This window comes from Lingula anatina, chromosome 1 (genome assembly GCF_051362555.1).
Source record: "Lingula anatina isolate TDL-2025a chromosome 1, LinAna3.0, whole genome shotgun sequence".
Taxonomy (NCBI): Eukaryota; Metazoa; Brachiopoda; class Lingulata; order Lingulida; family Lingulidae; genus Lingula; species Lingula anatina.
In genome coordinates, this window is record NC_141767.1 from 45,375,161 (window position 1) to 45,392,135 (window position 16,975).

A 16,975-nucleotide genomic window follows, 5' to 3' on the forward strand; every position below is an offset into this window, starting at 1 on the left:
CCCTACCGACACAAAAATGCTGCATCCCTCTGAATCTTCCATGTTGTCGGAAGTAGACGTCCGATTTTCCAATCTACACATTGTACTGAAGTTGGAAGAAACACGACAGAAACTAAAAGCAACGCATCCCGCTGTCTGCAAACATTGCATACTACACTCAAGCTGTGACGGAACAAAAATGGAGCCAATGTTGCCCTCAGAGAAACGCACATCAGGTGTTTCCAACTTCTCAAAAAACATTTGTTTTTCTCTCTGTGCCCATGTTACATTTCCAGACTGCCAAAGTGAAAATGCTAGTATGGCAGGGGTAATTGCTGACAACAGGGAACTTTTCATGATGGACTGGAATACTGAAATCAGTGAAAACCAGCCCTGTGAGTAGCCTAAATGCCTGGAATGATTTGTCACATAGACAAATGTGAAAGACCAGTAAGTCGTAAATCACGTTGCTACAGCATTACATAATTTTTAAGAAACAATTGACTATTACCAAATAACCCTCAGTTTCAATATAAGCCAAATGCCACTAATGTACCTATTGTCATAGTTCCAATCATTAATATTTCACTCATTACCCCTTTCTAATACAAACACCCACAGAGATAAGTATCGTAATGGCTTACTCATAAGATTTTTGGTTTCTTCTTTTACTCTGACCAATTGTTTGGGTCTGATGATCAATAAACTCCCTTTCCATTAACACTCGACATTATGCAGTTGTGAAACATACAGCAACGAAGGATAAGAAGACTTAACATAGATTATGGAGAGACTGGCCTTGAAATTATTATATAACATACATCTTGGTATCATTCATTGGTAAACACAATCTTATTAAAAAGATCAATCTGATCGGAATGCATAGGATTAATGAGTTTCCTGGTGTTTGTCAACTTGTTTCCACGGCTTGTCAAGCATCAATATACATGTAACCAGTTCCAAACACCGAAAGAAATCATTTGTATATAGGACTATACGTGTGTTCACATTTTTACACCAGTGGTTCCTAATCACTTCCCATAAATCTATGGTTTGTTAGGAAGGGCATTGATTTTATTATAAAGTTATTGTAACGTGCTTTTGGTTTATAAACGCAGACTGCATTTTAACTAAAAACAAAAAAGATATTAATGATTGACATATATAAGTACTGTACTGTACCTCTTTAAGTTCAACATAAAAATATTCATGTCGGATAAACTTAGAATTCTTCAGTGCAACTATTTTCTGCCCGTCATTGCGCCAATATTTGAAAACTATTTGAAAATCTATAAACTATATGCAGGCGAAAAATCCGATCTTGACCCATGATAATGTCATAACTTGTGTTACAACAATCCTTATTTGATAAATATGAATTTCAAGAGGAATTTCTTATCGCCCATCGTAATTTTTCTTCATAAGTAGGTAACCTAAGCCGAAAGCTCTCATCGTCAGCCACTAACAATAGAAATAGTGTGAAAAGTCCAACTGGCTCGATTTAGGCCTATGGTACCAATACGCCAGTCTGGGAACTAAGGTGCAGCGATTAGTTTTCAAATGGTTTTCAAAAATACGCCAGGGAAGTCACAGAAGAGAATATGAGTGCAGTAAAATACTTAATGAGGTACATGGGGAATAAGACGGAAATAAATGCAAACAAATGCCAAATATAATTGGAAGAAGTCTGCAATAAAAATAATAGAGATAGAAGGGCATAAGGTTGTAGTTGCCTTCGGAATAACGATTTGAATATCTTGACTATATTGTAAACCACCAGTGGGTAAGTAAATTATTAAGGTTAAGGTATTTTTGTTATGTTTCAATGGTAGGAAATACACCAGATGTCGTGAATTAATGCACTTTTGTTGATATCATATTGATTTGCTCGCAAGTTGAAATCGTAACAACAAATCAGCGACAAATCGGTTACCTAACCGCCACGACTAAATGTTAACCAGACATGTTGACGATGTTCCACGTTGGTATTGATACTTGGGCGTTGGAGAATTGCTCACGTAGTAATTAATGAACCCATTGAAAACTATGCAATCAACAGGAGTCAGATGAGCCAATGAACAACAACACCACATTAAAATGGCATCGGAGATGATGTTAAATTTTATCTTGACTCTCCAGGTGCTATTAGATCGAAATGATTGTTGAAAATAGGAGCGCTTTTCTAAACAGATAAATGTTTAATTCGTGGTTTAGGAGGCATTGCCTCATTTTTGCCTCATTCTTTTCTTATTTCAATAATAAAACATAACGGTTGTTGACACCGGTAAAAAAGTTTGCTGTTTTTCTTTGGCCTCTGACTTCTGAGAGGCAGGCTGATACCAAGGTTTTGAGAACCCAATTTATTTTTTTTTCACGAACAGTAATGAAAAACAAAAACACATAAAACAATAATACGCAGAAGACTGACAAATGTGACTATAATTCCACGAAACATGCAACCACTATCGTTAGCTCAAGGACGCTCTTACGGCAATGGAAATCCTGCTTTATTATTCCACTTCATTTAGGTACTTGGACAATTTTAAGGTCTGCTACTTCATTGTCAGAATTTCCTTGATGCAGTTCCTGTCTCCCACAGTAAGTCATTAAAGCAGTATATATCCAATGTGCATTGTGTATCTGAAGAGAATGATTATTTGTTTCCATGTCGCAGCTGGCATCGATTTATAACAGATTTGCAACAAAGACCTGTCGCTGCATGAACATTGAACATCGAGTTATTATTAAGATCACCGTAGCTTTGAATAATGAAGTGAGCACTGGCTCGCAAGTAGTCTTTTTTCGTTTCGGGTTGACGCACACTCGATTTTTTTAATTGGCAGGCAATGTGAATTTCTGACTGGAGCGAAAATTTTTATCTTGTCAGCTTATCGATTTCTTCTCCTTCCTTTCATCATTATTGTTATTCAGTGGTTTCATTTTCTAAAATGAAATAAAATAGAATAAAATAAAAGATTCAAGTTAGTCACGTTTGGAGTAACACTGTATATTTGATAGTTTGAGATTTTAAGACTCTGGGTTTCTTCATGTGAATAGTACGGAGAACAATAAATATATAAAACACTGCAGATTCAATTTTTTTCGACATAAATGTCAGATGAAGCAAAAAGTGAAAGGAATGAAAGATTCCGACACTTCCTTTACTAGTAAGGCATGGATTTGTCCATTAAATGAAATCAATAGCTAAGTTGGTTAATAAAGTCAAGAAACGCCGTTACACTAAGGTGTCAAAATGTCAGATAAACCATAAAGGCCCATGTCTTCGTGATTAATGGGTGTTTCCCTCGTAAACTTATTTAATGACTACCTCGAGATTGAATACCCTCCGATGAATCTGTGACTGCTCTATGCTCATTGAACACGCAGGATTGTCATCTACTATGAACTGAATGCTGTCCTCTTCTTCATCAAACTTGCGCCTTATCGGAATATAAAGAATATGAACAATGTACCCAACATTACCAATGGTAACCACAAACCTTAAACACGAAAAACAGGTATTGACAAAGATATTCTGCAAATATGTTGACACAAACAGAAAATGGAACAATACCCCGTATGAAATGTCAGCCCCGTAAAATGACGGACACATTCATAATTGAGGAACTGCGCTTGTCATTAATCATTAAAGTCTCTGGAGTTTGCCATGATTTAGAACCAAAAGAGTCAATAATGACCCTTAAAGGGAAAGCGACACTGGTGCTTTTATTTTTTCACTCTATGTCGGATCGGACTTGAAATGTCAAGCCAGAGCCAAAGGAAATACTGTTGAAAACCGTGAGATAGAAATGGCATAGTGCGCACCTGGTAAGTAAATTAATGCTAAGGTGTTCGCCGTATATTGCCTAATTCAATAACGTACTTTACACTTGGCAGGGCACATAACTACAAGTGTACTTCTTCATTTAACATATTTTGATTGAATGAAATTTTGTTTAGAGCATAATTTCTGTCGTAGTCGTTTCTTCAGAATAGTGTTTTACATGTATGATGTACGTAAAAAAAAGTCATATAAGGCATTAAAAGGTAAACCGTTTACGTTGAATATGAACTGTCATATCTATGTCTGGGCGTTTGAGGTGTCAATTTTAAGCAGTGCTTATTCCAAAATTGTATCAAATGTTTGTGAACTCATAAACCAATTTTGAAAATGTGATTGTAGCTGTGATAAATACAGATTCATTGCCTGCTGGAATAAAGAACTGGAATCAACTGAGTCCAACGGTAATTAGAAGATACAAGATGCCACCGTCATTAGCACCGTGAAAAACATCTTTTTATATCAATGCCGATTGACCAAAGAGGAAAAGAAGACACGGTCGTCATTTCCTTTAATTACATTCATTAGGTTAATTCGGGATGACCCCTGTTCGATTGATTATTATTATCGCGGGTGATGAATGTTTTTATCATTTATCAGAACAGTTTCTGACAAAGTATTAAAGAAATGGCAAAATTTAATGTGTGAAGCATCAATGAGTTTGAGTATAAAAGCAAGAAACTGTTCGCCCTGTACCACACCAGAGCCTGGCAAAGCAAAAACTCCACGCGTTTTAGCCTAATTGACGTATTTTTCTATTTTTTTTAGAAATATACGAAGAAAATACCTCCATATAAGAATCAAAGAAGATTGCAAGCATGTCTAACTACACCTACATCAACGCATCAACTGTCGCTGAAGACCCTCATGCTGAAGACGACTTCGTAAGAGCAATCCAAAGAGTCACTGCTACGTTGTACGAAACATTCCCAATTGTTTTTCTGATATTTGGGACTTTGGGCAATACTTTAAGCTTTGCCGTGCTAACAAGAAAAACGATGCGCAAGAACTCAACCACTTTGTATTTGGCAGTTTTGGCAGTCACCGACTTGGCTGTCCTGTGGCTGGGCTTGACCAGACATGCCGCCATTGCCTTTCAGAACAAAGACGTGAGATTGCTGCACTCTTCTCTTTGCAAATTGCAACGATTTTTCTTGTACTTTAGTTTAGACTATTCAGCGTGGATTCTAGTCGCTGTAACAGCGGAAAGGTGTTTTTCAGTGTACTTTCCACTGAAAAGCCTTACTACATGCACCCGAAAACGTGCTGCAATTGCTCTTGCTTGCATAGCAACGGCTATGGCTCTGAAAAACGCCCATGTTTTTCTGAGTCGTGGACTGCAATTTGCCACAGATGGTGACGGGAAAACGATCCTCGTGAGTGTGTGTGGCTACCCCTCGCCAGGGTATAAATTCTTTTGGAGCTATGTTCTGCCCTGGATCGTGTTTTTGGTCTATGCTTTGGGCCCATTCCTAGTTATACTCGTTCATAACCTACTGATCATAAGAAAGGTAATCCAGCTTCGCAAAAAAAGAGAAACTATGATCGCAAACAGTGGGAGTGTAAACTCGGATCCAACTCCTGCTGCTGTCATCGCGACATCTTCCAGAGACGATGGGCCAAATTCTCAAGAAACAGCAGGCACTGCCGGAACATCAAACAACATAGCTGCGCCAAGTAATGAAGGTTCATCTTATCAAAAGCGAGTCACCCAGATGACCGTCATGTTAGTGACTGTTTCCATCACTTTTCTTGTTCTCGCCACCCCAAGCTTTCTTCATGGTATTGTCAGCCCGCACTGGTACCGTGCTATTGAAACCGATTACGACAAGGCAGTGTTTGGTTTGATCAGAATAATAGTGTTGATGCTCAACTATCTTAATCATTCGGTTAACTTTATTTTGTACTGTATTAGCGGAAAGCAATTTCGACTGAATTTTTTAAAGTTAGTTTGTAGAAAGAATAAGGTAGGACCACTTGCACAATAACTGAACTTAATGAATGGAACATGACACTAAATAAACTATTTTAGATACATGGATAATAGTTTAAGCAATGGATATCCGACAAAATTGTAAATTTTAAATCAGCCCACCAAGTGAAATATTTTTGTGCTCTGGGTATTTTTAGACCTAGTAAAAGCTTATATAAAATGCATTGGTTTTGAATTTGACTTTGAGGTAGGGATAGGACTAAAGAGATTTTTTTTGTTAAGATAACCGTACTTTTGTCAACCATCCACTTGATCTGAACAAAAAGTGATGACGATTGCCAAATATTAGTAAACTAAAGATAGTGCCTAGAATCTTGGTTTGGTGCTTTCCGCTGAAATTTAATAAACTCTTTTATTCACTGGTATAAACATTGTTATAAAAGCTATATGAGAGAGGAATTTTCTTTTAAGGATTGAAGAAGGGCAAATAGTTAAAGCATGGGATATTTAATAATAAATTCATTATGGTAATTATTTAATAATTGGAGTATGGGTATTTTCTGTTACATATTGCTTGGAAATCAATTTTTGTAAAAAAAAAAAAAAAAAAAAGTAATGGTAGATCAGTACAGAAAAATGTAAAGCTTGCCTTGCTTAAAGTGCCATTTACAGATAAGACCACAAGACGTTACTCTCTTCTCTCTCTCTCTCTCTCTCTCACACACACACACACACACGCGCGCGCGCGCGTAACACAAAATATAGATGTTTTGATCGGTTTTGAAACCCTTTTTTGTTAACACCATCAGTGTCGTGTACATGCTTAAATAACATGTACTATGTAGTTATAAATTTAGCCCAACAGACAGGTATAAGCAGATTCGAGCGTCTGGTTAATTCCATTCTTAAAGGTACATACGAACCGAGCATTGGTGGAGTGTGGATTCCGAGTAACACATGTAAACCACTTCTACTAGATTCTTATATGACTCAAATAAATTCGACATGCCAAGGGATAAACTGAATAGATCACTCGATCAGCCATAAAAGACCTTTAGACTGCTGCTTTCTTTAAATTTATGGTTGTAAATTTAACCTACTTCCGTGACCTACTTTCCTGCCCCATTGACATACAGCTTAGAATGCCAGCAGAAAAATCTGTTCAAACATCATTTTCGGGTAAAATTAAACAATGCCTTTTGGTAATTCTCTTAGTTATACTACTTGAAACTATATGCTGGCATTTGGTTGGTTTTTGTGACAAAAAATTGACTTTGTATGCATCTTTAAAGAGTACATCGTTACGAAATAGTGTTCCTGTGCTGCTACCATTAATTTTTGACATAAAAAGTGCTTTAAATCCAAAAGACATATTTTAAATAAACATTTGGTGTTTATATACAGTTTATATGCACACTCAGTCAAGTAAATTGTGTGGAATGTTCAAAATGTATCACATACTAGTATCGGCATGCTTGTTTTTTTAAAGGCTGCAAATGTTATTATGTTTGGTGTCTTTATAATCAGAAAATGATTATTAATGATATAGTTTAGTGATATGTCTGATTAGTTTTTCTTGAGATTTATTTGAAATCTAATGCTGTCTTAATTCTACTCAATAGAAGACTACAACAATAAATCAATAAACTTATTTAAGGAAAATATGTTTTAAAAAGCCATGCCAGAGAATTAGTTTGGTAAAAAGGGATTTAATTTTAGTAATAATTTTTTTTAAAAAATGAAAACGTGGGTGCTCTTGCTTCCTACAAAACAATGTCAACTCAAACGCGGGATCACATAGCGGTAAAGAAAAAGATGATATATTGATGCTCCATTACTGTCGTCAAGACATTCACCTTCATTATTTCCTCATTATATCAACCAGATGAAAAAACGACGTTCGTTAATGTCCTGGAAAGAGCCATTAGTCTTCGCGCGTCACACAAAAATTCTTATAGAGAAGGTTGAATAAGCATCTAATGAACCATTACCGCCAGGTTCATTAGAGGGCGTGATTGCACATTCGCAAGTGTGTCTAAGCACGTGCTTGTTTGCATGTGCGTGATCGGGTCCAAAATTTGTTTGTGAACTTCTAAACCGATATTTGTCATCAAATATGTGTGTGGGGTTGTAAGTGTCAAAATCATTCAGTGCATAATTTTAAGTTAACGTTTTTAAGTTAGACTATCAGTGCAAAAATAAAATGTTCTTTGGTTCCATAAGACATTTAACTTTCATTAAAACCTCAAAATATCCACCAGTCCACCAGGAAAGAGCCATTATACAAAAATTCTAATCGAGAAGGTTTTGCTTGACTGGCAGTTGAAAAAAACGCCCCTTGTTGTCAAAGAAAGTGTAATACAGAAATGATTCGCAGCTAATTTGTTTCAGCTAAAACAGCGTACCCTTTCTATCATGGTTAGTAAATGTCAGTGTGATTTTGTCAAATAAATCTGCCTTATTCTTAGAGTTATCCTTAAACAAGGGAATTTTTCTAATTATAAAATACAAACATTCTCAAGTGCACAAATACACACAAAACAACGAGAGAGAGAGAGAGAGAGAGAGAGAGAGAGAGAGAGAGAGAGAGATATCTACGAGGATGCATTCATCTCCCCTTAACAAATTATGTAAATAGCAAAAGGTAAATCGCGTTTTTCTATTGAATTCGTCTATTAATGGGTTTAAATTACCATTATTCATTAAATATTCTCTGTAAAGCTGTTTATCTCAATCGAAACAAAGTGCATATATTTCCTGTTGGTGTGCAAATTCCACATTTGTCAAAATCTGTCATAAATACATAGTAAGGTAAAGTTCAAAATAAAACAATTTTGAATAAGTACAAATAATTGAAATATGGATTTATTCTCTGTTTAAAGGTTTTCATCGTTGGAAACCATATGCCTAGGTTAATTTTTTTGTGCCTTTAAGCATGCTTACTAGTATACTAATACAGTGCTAGGTGAAAGAAAAGCTTCACCTATAAGTTGAACACATACTGTAACAAAACAGACGGTGATATCTCCGTGCAAACATTAAAATTGTATGGCGTGGAAGACGAAGTAAAAAGAAATTTTGGCCTCAGATATGCGGACATTCATATCTTGAGACTGATTTCCAGGAGTGAAGAACTGAAGTGTGCCTGTCAATGTGAAGAAGAAGCTAATCACGTACAAGAGTGTTTGAACGACTGAAGTTCCTCTCAAACTGATTAAAGTTTTAAAAAAATTACATGTACATGGAATAAATGAATTGTCCTAATAGCACACCTGGTTCAAAATTGCTTTGGCATTACTTGATCTTTGATTTGTCCCTCAGACTGATAACAGGTGGCATAGAGAAAAGGCGTTTTCTTAAGAAAAATGAACGCTGGTCATTTAAATGGTCACAAAATTAGACAACTGGATAGCTGGCAGAAGTGGCAATACCACACTTGTTGCGAGCATCTCGCGCCATCCAGATGTATCCCTTCTGGCCCCATGTTTTTCCCCAACTGGAAAAAAATATATATATTAAAAGTAAAAACTAAAAATCGTAGTCCTTTTTTTCTTTTATGGAAAGAAAAAACTGATTGTTAGCAAACAATGGTTTGTTAATGATATATGCAAGCTGTTCTGTAAGGTGTCAAAGAAAGCCTTTGTTAAAAGTGGTTTATAAGCGCGAATCAATACAACACTTACACAAGGTGAAGTGAGGTTTAAAATTTTTCCTATGGTCATTGTACATGTGACCTTCCAATTCCTCTGTTATTTTGTTATTTTCTGTTACCCTTCAGTGAATTTATTTGGATGTTTCTCTAGATATTGCTATTGAAATACGATATGGCATCACTTGAAAATAAAAAAGCACTTCATTAATGAAGCCGTGTGAAAGGTCCCGGGTATTTCAAAAGAGCGCAATTAAAGGCGAGTGATAGCAATTAAATTCACTGCAACACACCTGTTTTTCACCAGCCAGTACTTCCTGCCATTATCACTGCCGTATCCTACAGCAAGAACGCCGTGATCCAAGCGTGTAGAACTACAGAAAAAGGGATCGTACACGCCAGATCTGAAATTTGAAGCAATAGCATTTGGAATTGAAATATCTCAACTAACGCATTCCAAGCAGAGTGTTTCCGTGCGTGTTGCACCCGGTGAAACAGTTTGCTATTTCAAGCGTCCGAATGGAATATTTGACAAAGGGATCATTTATTTAAAAATAAACATAGTTAATTCACAATGAAAATAAAATGATGCTCGTGCATCTCAGGTATGAAATACTCTTTTTGAGATGTAACATGTTTTGCTCTGGAAGTGGGTTTTGGGGTCAACAAATTGCTTATTAGACTTACCTGTACAACTGGAAAGACAAATGGCTGGCATCAATGGCTACAGAGACTGGTCCTACAGTGCCCACAGCATTGAGCAAATCATCCTCGCTGCCCTTCTTAATGTCCGTGTAACTGGTCAATGTGGCGCCAACGCTTGACGCCTGGAAGTGACACTGACCGTTCTGGAGAAAAAATGTAATATTTTGTGAATTATTATCTTAATTTCGAGCAAGAATAGTCTGGTTGGAGATCTAAACGATGTCACAGATTTATGCTGATACTTATAGTAATCGACAGCAAATAAAAACGTTTACTTTATTATCTCTGCTTTCGCAAACGTCGGAATGAGATCTTACAGACACGCTTTTATAAAATCAAAACTAATGACCGTCAACTCACAGTTCCCTTGTAGGGGTACGATTCTTCAGTATCGATCCCGTTGTTCTTCTTGATGTAGTTGAAGGCGTTGTCCATCAAGCCACCTTGGCAGCCCTGGTTACCTAAATATATACAGTAGAAACATTTGTCACAATGTGACAGTGAGGTCATTTTTCAAATGACGGGGAATCGATCTTTAATTGATAATTGTTTATGGTTTGGGATTTATTGTATATTGAATTTTGCATTAGATGTCAATATTTCTTAAAAAGCCTGAGAATGTTCCTCATATTGTCTATACCATTTCCACATGAAATGAAAGAAATTTTATTTAAACTTGAACTGTTCCCTGTTCTACCGGTACCCTTCCTACAAAATACCAGTACATCAACTTGATTTTTTTTCAGAGTCTTGAGATCACCCTCTTTTCTTCGCAATCCTATCGCCAGTGTTTGCAGTCTTACCTTCAGCTCTGGAACAGTCCACAAGATTCTGCTCAGACAGTGAAACCAGCTTCCCAGTTTTCTTGAAGTGCTGTCCTTCCAAGGAACCAGTGGTAGAAAAGGCCCAGCACGAACCGCAAGAGCCCTACAACCAAAACGTAGGAATCTTTGCGTGTATGTACCATGTCAGAAAAAAATATTATGTATCACCGAGCATTTGCAATTGAAATCCATCTCAGATCTTTCTTTTGACAGTGTCAATATAAGTGCATGCAAAACTATCTCAGAACTGACGTAACCACGTAGAACCGATGTTAACCATTATTATCAAAATAACTTAAGGAACTGGCTTATATTTGATCCCCCCCCCTCCCCCAGGATAATGCAAGATAACATTGATAAGTTAGTTAAAATGCAGTGGGTATTGGGTTGGTGACTGGGCAAATTGACAATACACCTTAATTCGATGCGTTTATGCTAAAAAACTGTCCACATTGTGGATGTGACACCCTGCGTTAAACACACGCACACACGCACACGCACGCACGCACACACACACGCACAGAGGAGAGAGAGAGAGAGAGAGAGAGAGAGAGAGAGACCTAAAATTTAGTCGGCTGTCATTTCCAATAGACATCATACATGTATGCCTTAAAAACAAAAAGAAATAACTATTGTCTACCAATTCCGTTTGAACAGAGTTGTTAACAAACCTATCAGTTTTCTCTGACATACAACTTTAAAAATAAATCAGGACTATCACACGTGACGTGAAAATGATACGCCGCATTTTCATCGTGGACAGAAAATGATTCTCAGACGTTTAATGGCAAGGAACAATGGTAGCCTTCTCAGGTCAAGGGTACTTGTTATATTTCTGATGATATATCTAATCAACAAGGTGATACGTAATTTATTTATCTGGATTAGTTGAATATTTATGTATTAAATCTGTGATGACGCTGCAGTTCATAACTCCTCTATTCACATATCTTTGTACGCATTACTGGTGCATCGCACTTTACACAGTACTTATCTACACACACTGGACAAAAGAAGTGTCACCCCCTAACTCAGAGTAATACAAGTAGGCAGATCTTGGGTACTTATAAAGCCTGGTCTACTTATAATGTGACTAATGAGTATAAAACCGCTATACCATGGAATTGTATTGTTGGTCTGGTACATGTACAGCAAATTTTATTCCTGTCTTCCTCCAACATGGCAAGATACAGGCAATTATCTAACGGTTATAGGTGCAAGTTATTAACCTGAAGAGGCGGAATATAAGCAATGTCAGAATATCGATACAATTGAATTGTTCAATCAGAACCGTGCAGAGGGTCTGGTCTCGGTATAGAAACACTGGATCAAGAGACAAATTGCCTCTAATGGGTCGTCCAAGAAAAAATACTAGCCGTGAAGACCGACGACTGATTTTGATGTCCAGGTTGTCAAAGTTCGACACTGCTTGTCAGTTGACAACACAGTGGAACAATTTCACACATAAGAATGTGTCTGTGAAAATTGCTAGGCGTCGGTTACATGCTCAGAGAGTGTACAGCAGGGTAGCAGGACTGAAACCTCTTATATCGTTACAAAACAGGCAACGTAGAGTAAACTAGGGTCAACAGGATCTGGAACTGGACAGTTCATGACAATTGGTCCTATATTTTTTTTTCTGATGAGTGTCGCTTTGGTCTGACCTCTGATGACAGACGGGTACGATGCTGGCAAATTGCTGGTAAAGCATTTGAACCACATGCACTGAATTTTCGAACCCGGAGCAGCATATGCATCATGGTGTGGGGCTGCATCAGCATCCATGGCGTGGGCGAATTGATAGTGGTTGATGGAAACACGAATCACTAGAAATATATCGATGTTTTTGAGTCAGGCTTGCTACCATCTACTACTAGCATGTTTGGTGACAGGAATAATCCATTTGTTCACCAGGATGACAATGCTCCTTGTCACAGGCCCAGAGCAGTTGATGATTGGTTTGACCAACAGGACAATCGCAGGGTGATGTGGCCTGCCCAGAGTCCGGATGCAAACATGATAGAAAATGTGTGGAATGATATGTCAAAACTTTTGACAAATGCCCGTCTAACCAGCGGAGAAACTCTGTTATATTCAGTGTTTCATGCTTGGGCCAGCATAAGCCCTGAACGCATCAGACAATCATATGAATCTTTGCTCCGTAGACTGGCACCTATTATTAGGTCACGTGGCTATGCCACTAAGTACTAATTTTGGACTTGAAACTGTATATTTTGGTAGAATGTATATTTTGTTCTCATTTTGTGATTTTTTGTGAAATTTGATGTTAATAAAATGATACCAGGAGCATATCATTCCATAGTCATTTATCTCCCCCATAGTATTGGCTCAGTAGGGGTGACACTTCTTTTGTCCAGTGTGTGTAGGTATTTTATTTTGATGGGGAAGGGTTATTTCGCCATTAATCGATATTATCTATTTATCAAACTTAATTTCAAAGAGTAAAAACAGGGTAAATCTACACTTTATCTTCCTCGTGGTCCTCAAACAGTTCGGTAACAGGATTTTTAAAAAAACTTTTTAACTCCGAAATTAGAACTTTATGAAACAAAGTGAAATATCGAAAAAAAAAAAAAATTCAAGGCAACATGCAAAGCAAATTAGCATGCTCATAGGAAGGGGCACAAGAGTTACCCTCTACCAGGGCCGCAGTTATTATTGCGGACATATTTGCTCACAGTGCAGAGATTAGCCATCTATTTAACCAGAGACATATCCGTTAATATCTAGTGAAAAATCAATCTGTGGCCCTGGTAGAGGGCACACAAGAGTAGTGGTGTTTTTCTTGACCTGATATATTTACACGCAGAAGATTTTTTCGTGAAAGTTACACAATATGATAGAAGATACCCTTTGATGTCAGGGGCTCCTAAAATAGTATACAAAGTTACACTGTGAGCCAGTCAACATTTTTGTAACACACTAACGGGCCCTGTGGTCAGAGATTAAAGACGAGGGTAAAGAGCCAATGTATCGTACTTGTAAAATTAGTTGAACAAAACGACCAAATATATGCACAAGAGAGAGAGAGAGAGCAAATATACCTGGTTTTTGACCTCAGTGACATATCCCTGTGTTCTCCAGTCTATGCTGTCTGGGACCTGTACACCACGTTTTGGTATGTGAAGGTTTCCTCTCGTCACGTTTCTCATCCTATAACCGTTCATACGGGCAACGAACTCTTCATTTGTCTGAATGGAAAAATTCCACACTGCATGTAACTTTTAGTGAAAAGAAGGCCTCGAAAATGAAAGATGGAAAATATGTCATTTTTCATTCAAACAAAAAAAAAAGGATAAACAATTATTAGCTGAAAAAAATACTAAGAGTGATGCTATACTTATACATGTATACGACTGTAAGTGGCTGCCTTATGAAACATGTAAAAGAGCATACCTTTTCGATAAAAACAGAATACTTTACAGAGGCGGTTGTTTTTTAAAACCTCAGTGACACATGAGCAAAAAATTTCATTATTTTTGTCAGTGATACAGTTTAAAGCTATTTAAAGAAGATTTAGAGACAAAGGTCTATTACCATATCAGCATATTCGTTTTGCCCCAATGTGTACGAATGGATTCCCATATCGAATTCACGGTTGTGCTTGGCAATGTAGGCAAGATTTCTTTCCCAGACAAGACGCCTGAAAGGAGAAGAAATTAAAAAAGAGGGAACTAAGGCCCAAAGTCGTGAAAAGGCAGATGTTGTTTTTCTCAAGGACTGTTTATGAACTGTAAAAAAAGGTCCGGATATAACCTGCAAACATGGTGCTGAGAGCAAAAGATTAACATAATCAGGGCCATATCAAAATCAAAGCAGGGTAAATTTATTTAATGTCATCGAGTCCTTTTATATTGATAATACAAACGGATAATCATAATAAAAGAAAACTGAATTAAAATACATCACTAGTAACTTTCCCTCGACAGACTGGGGATTTTCAGTGGAGAACAAGGCAAATATCACACAGAAAAAGGAGGAACAAAATGATGTCTCCACCCTTACTGTTTACCTTATTTGGCCCAATCATTTTACCTGTATCTGCTCTCCTCTGCAAAATAGTTCTTTCCATAATGTCTTTTATACTGTTCCCACTCACTGTCTAGGAGTTGGTTTGGGAGAGATCCGCACACCCCAAGCACAACCAGGGATAGGATGAGTAAGTGCTGCATCTTAAAGTTAAAAGTCAATCTATTAGACGATCTAGATCAGAAGATTTGGACCTATTTATATGATGTTGACATTTTCCAGAAAACTGAAAATAGGATTTTAAAACTTGCAGTTTTAAATACATTTCAATCACATATTACATAAACACATAAGCTCTACTTGACTGAATTTACCAAAACCGCAACATTCAAAGAATGTCACATTCAAAATTTAAAAAAATGTTTATCATCTAGTTCACGTATAGGCCTAAGCCATCATCTCACCACACACATACCTTGTCGGTTCAGTGTCCACAGTGTCACTGTTTTTGAAGTCTCCTGAGTTCACTATAAGTTGTAAACCGTGATATTTAAGGGTGCTACTTGTATCTTACATTTCCTCACATGACTATTGTGACACTGTTATCGAAGTGCAAAGGACGCCCTTTGAGATATTGGTTATCGGGCCATACCTCGCCTCTTAGCACTATCTAGAAATTAGGTGATAAGAAATAGGTAGAAAACGTTCTCATAGGCTGACACTGCGATGCGCTTGCCATGATTCTACGTACAGGTCAAACCAGAAATAGAGGATACTCTCGTGGCATCACGATGACGTTTCGTCCCATTTGTCCGTGCCAAGACGCACTGCAATGGGTGTAAGGGGTGGGGGTACTTTACATGGTGATGGGTATATGTAACACAAAACCAAGGTCGTTTGCTTGGATTTAAGGATATATCATAGTTGATGCAAGATTTATTAAAATCTCATAGTAAGTATTTTAAACAGAGCCCTTGGGTTGACAAGTTTGAACTCTGTTGAACTACATACACTACAATACAATACAATAGGCTACAGTTTATTTCATGTCGGAAAGAATGAAAGTACAAACATTTGCTGAGTAGCTATTCACAGACAGAATAAGTTAGATAATGATACAATGTTTACTACTACTATTTCTAACTACTTCTATTGATTGAAAGTACTACAGGAAAATAAGACCTATCAGCTGGCATACTAGTAGTATGATACGTGATTATAGCTGGTAATTAATTAAGTTTACATTGAGACATTATCATTTCAGTTTAAATATATCATTATCCATATACGTTGCAGAGATTACACTTGCACTTAGGTCCTTCCCATTTTTAAGCATTGTTTTCACTTCATTCAGACTAACACATTGTTTGATTTCGTTTGGTAAATCATTCCAAATTTTTGGGCCTAAGAAGGATATTGATATTTTTCCATAGGCCTGTGTCACAGTGCTAAACCTGGACATGTTTAGAACATCATTTCCTCTAAGATCATAGATTGATTCTCTTCTCTGAAAGAGTTCTGTTACTGCAGGGGATGCAAGGCCATTTACAACTTTATATATTTCTGTAGCCAGTATCCTTAGCCTACTAATGTGAAGAGTACCTGCCAAATTTAGTAGATCATGGTAAGAAATAGCATGGTCGTTGTATACAAAACGAAGGCCCTTTCCTGGATTTTTTTTTTAAGTATTGGCTTCCCCGCAGAAATGCCACACGAGTGGGCAGTAATTAAAATTTGACAGAGTAAAATTTCTGAATATGCAGAGTTTACTTGGAGCGTCCAAATATGATGAGAGTTTTCTTAATACATTTAACTGGCGGGCACTTTTCTTGCAAAGTTCAGATATATGCTTATCAAAGGTGAGCTGTGAGTCAAAATATACATGTATTCATTTTTCCATCAGTTTTCTAGATGTCATCTTGTTCTTCGTATAACTTTACTTTTTTAAATGTCTTAATCCACTATTTATCTACCGTTTGATAGACCTACGCCTGAGCAGCAAACCGCTACTGAGCTGCATTTATTGTAGGGCCTGTGTTGTTCACTTTATGTTG

The 16,975-nt window shown here is 37.1% G+C and overlaps 2 protein-coding genes across 2 annotated transcripts; one reads left to right on the forward strand and one right to left on the reverse strand.

Annotated features, from left to right (window-relative positions):
* Positions 1–4,592: 4,592 nt before the first annotated feature.
* LOC106176198 (galanin receptor type 2-like) lies at positions 4,593–6,044 on the forward strand. The gene has a single exon (XM_013558462.2). The coding sequence runs from the start codon at positions 4,639–4,641 to the stop codon at positions 5,806–5,808; it is 1,170 nt and encodes a 389-aa protein (XP_013413916.2). The 5' UTR covers positions 4,593–4,638; the 3' UTR covers positions 5,809–6,044.
* Positions 6,045–8,602: 2,558 nt separating this feature from the next.
* LOC106176188 (cathepsin L) lies at positions 8,603–15,557 on the reverse strand. Its single transcript, XM_013558453.3, has 9 exons — positions 15,397–15,557; positions 14,988–15,124; positions 14,490–14,595; positions 13,997–14,143; positions 10,911–11,034; positions 10,468–10,568; positions 10,090–10,250; positions 9,696–9,806; positions 8,603–9,249 (listed from the first exon to the last, which is right to left on the reverse strand). The coding sequence occupies exons 2-9, from the start codon at positions 15,122–15,124 to the stop codon at positions 9,150–9,152; spliced, it is 987 nt and encodes a 328-aa protein (XP_013413907.2). The 5' UTR covers positions 15,397–15,557; the 3' UTR covers positions 8,603–9,149.
* Between the last annotated feature and the right edge of the window lie 1,418 nt (positions 15,558–16,975).

Coding starts and splice junctions, on each gene's coding strand:
- LOC106176198 (XM_013558462.2), top strand. CDS start 4,639: ATGTCTAACTACACCTACATCAACGCATCAACTGTCGCTGAAGACCCT.
- LOC106176188 (XM_013558453.3), bottom strand. CDS start 15,124: ATGCAGCACTTACTCATCCTATCCCTGGTTGTGCTTGGGGTGTGCGGA. Junction 14,596..14,987: donor GCAGAGGAGAGCAGATACAG/GTAAAATGATTG, acceptor TTCTCCTTTCAG/GCGTCTTGTCTGGGAAAGAA. Junction 9,250..9,695: donor TACTGGCTGGTGAAAAACAG/GTGTGTTGCAGT, acceptor ATTTTTTTCCAG/TTGGGGAAAAACATGGGGCC.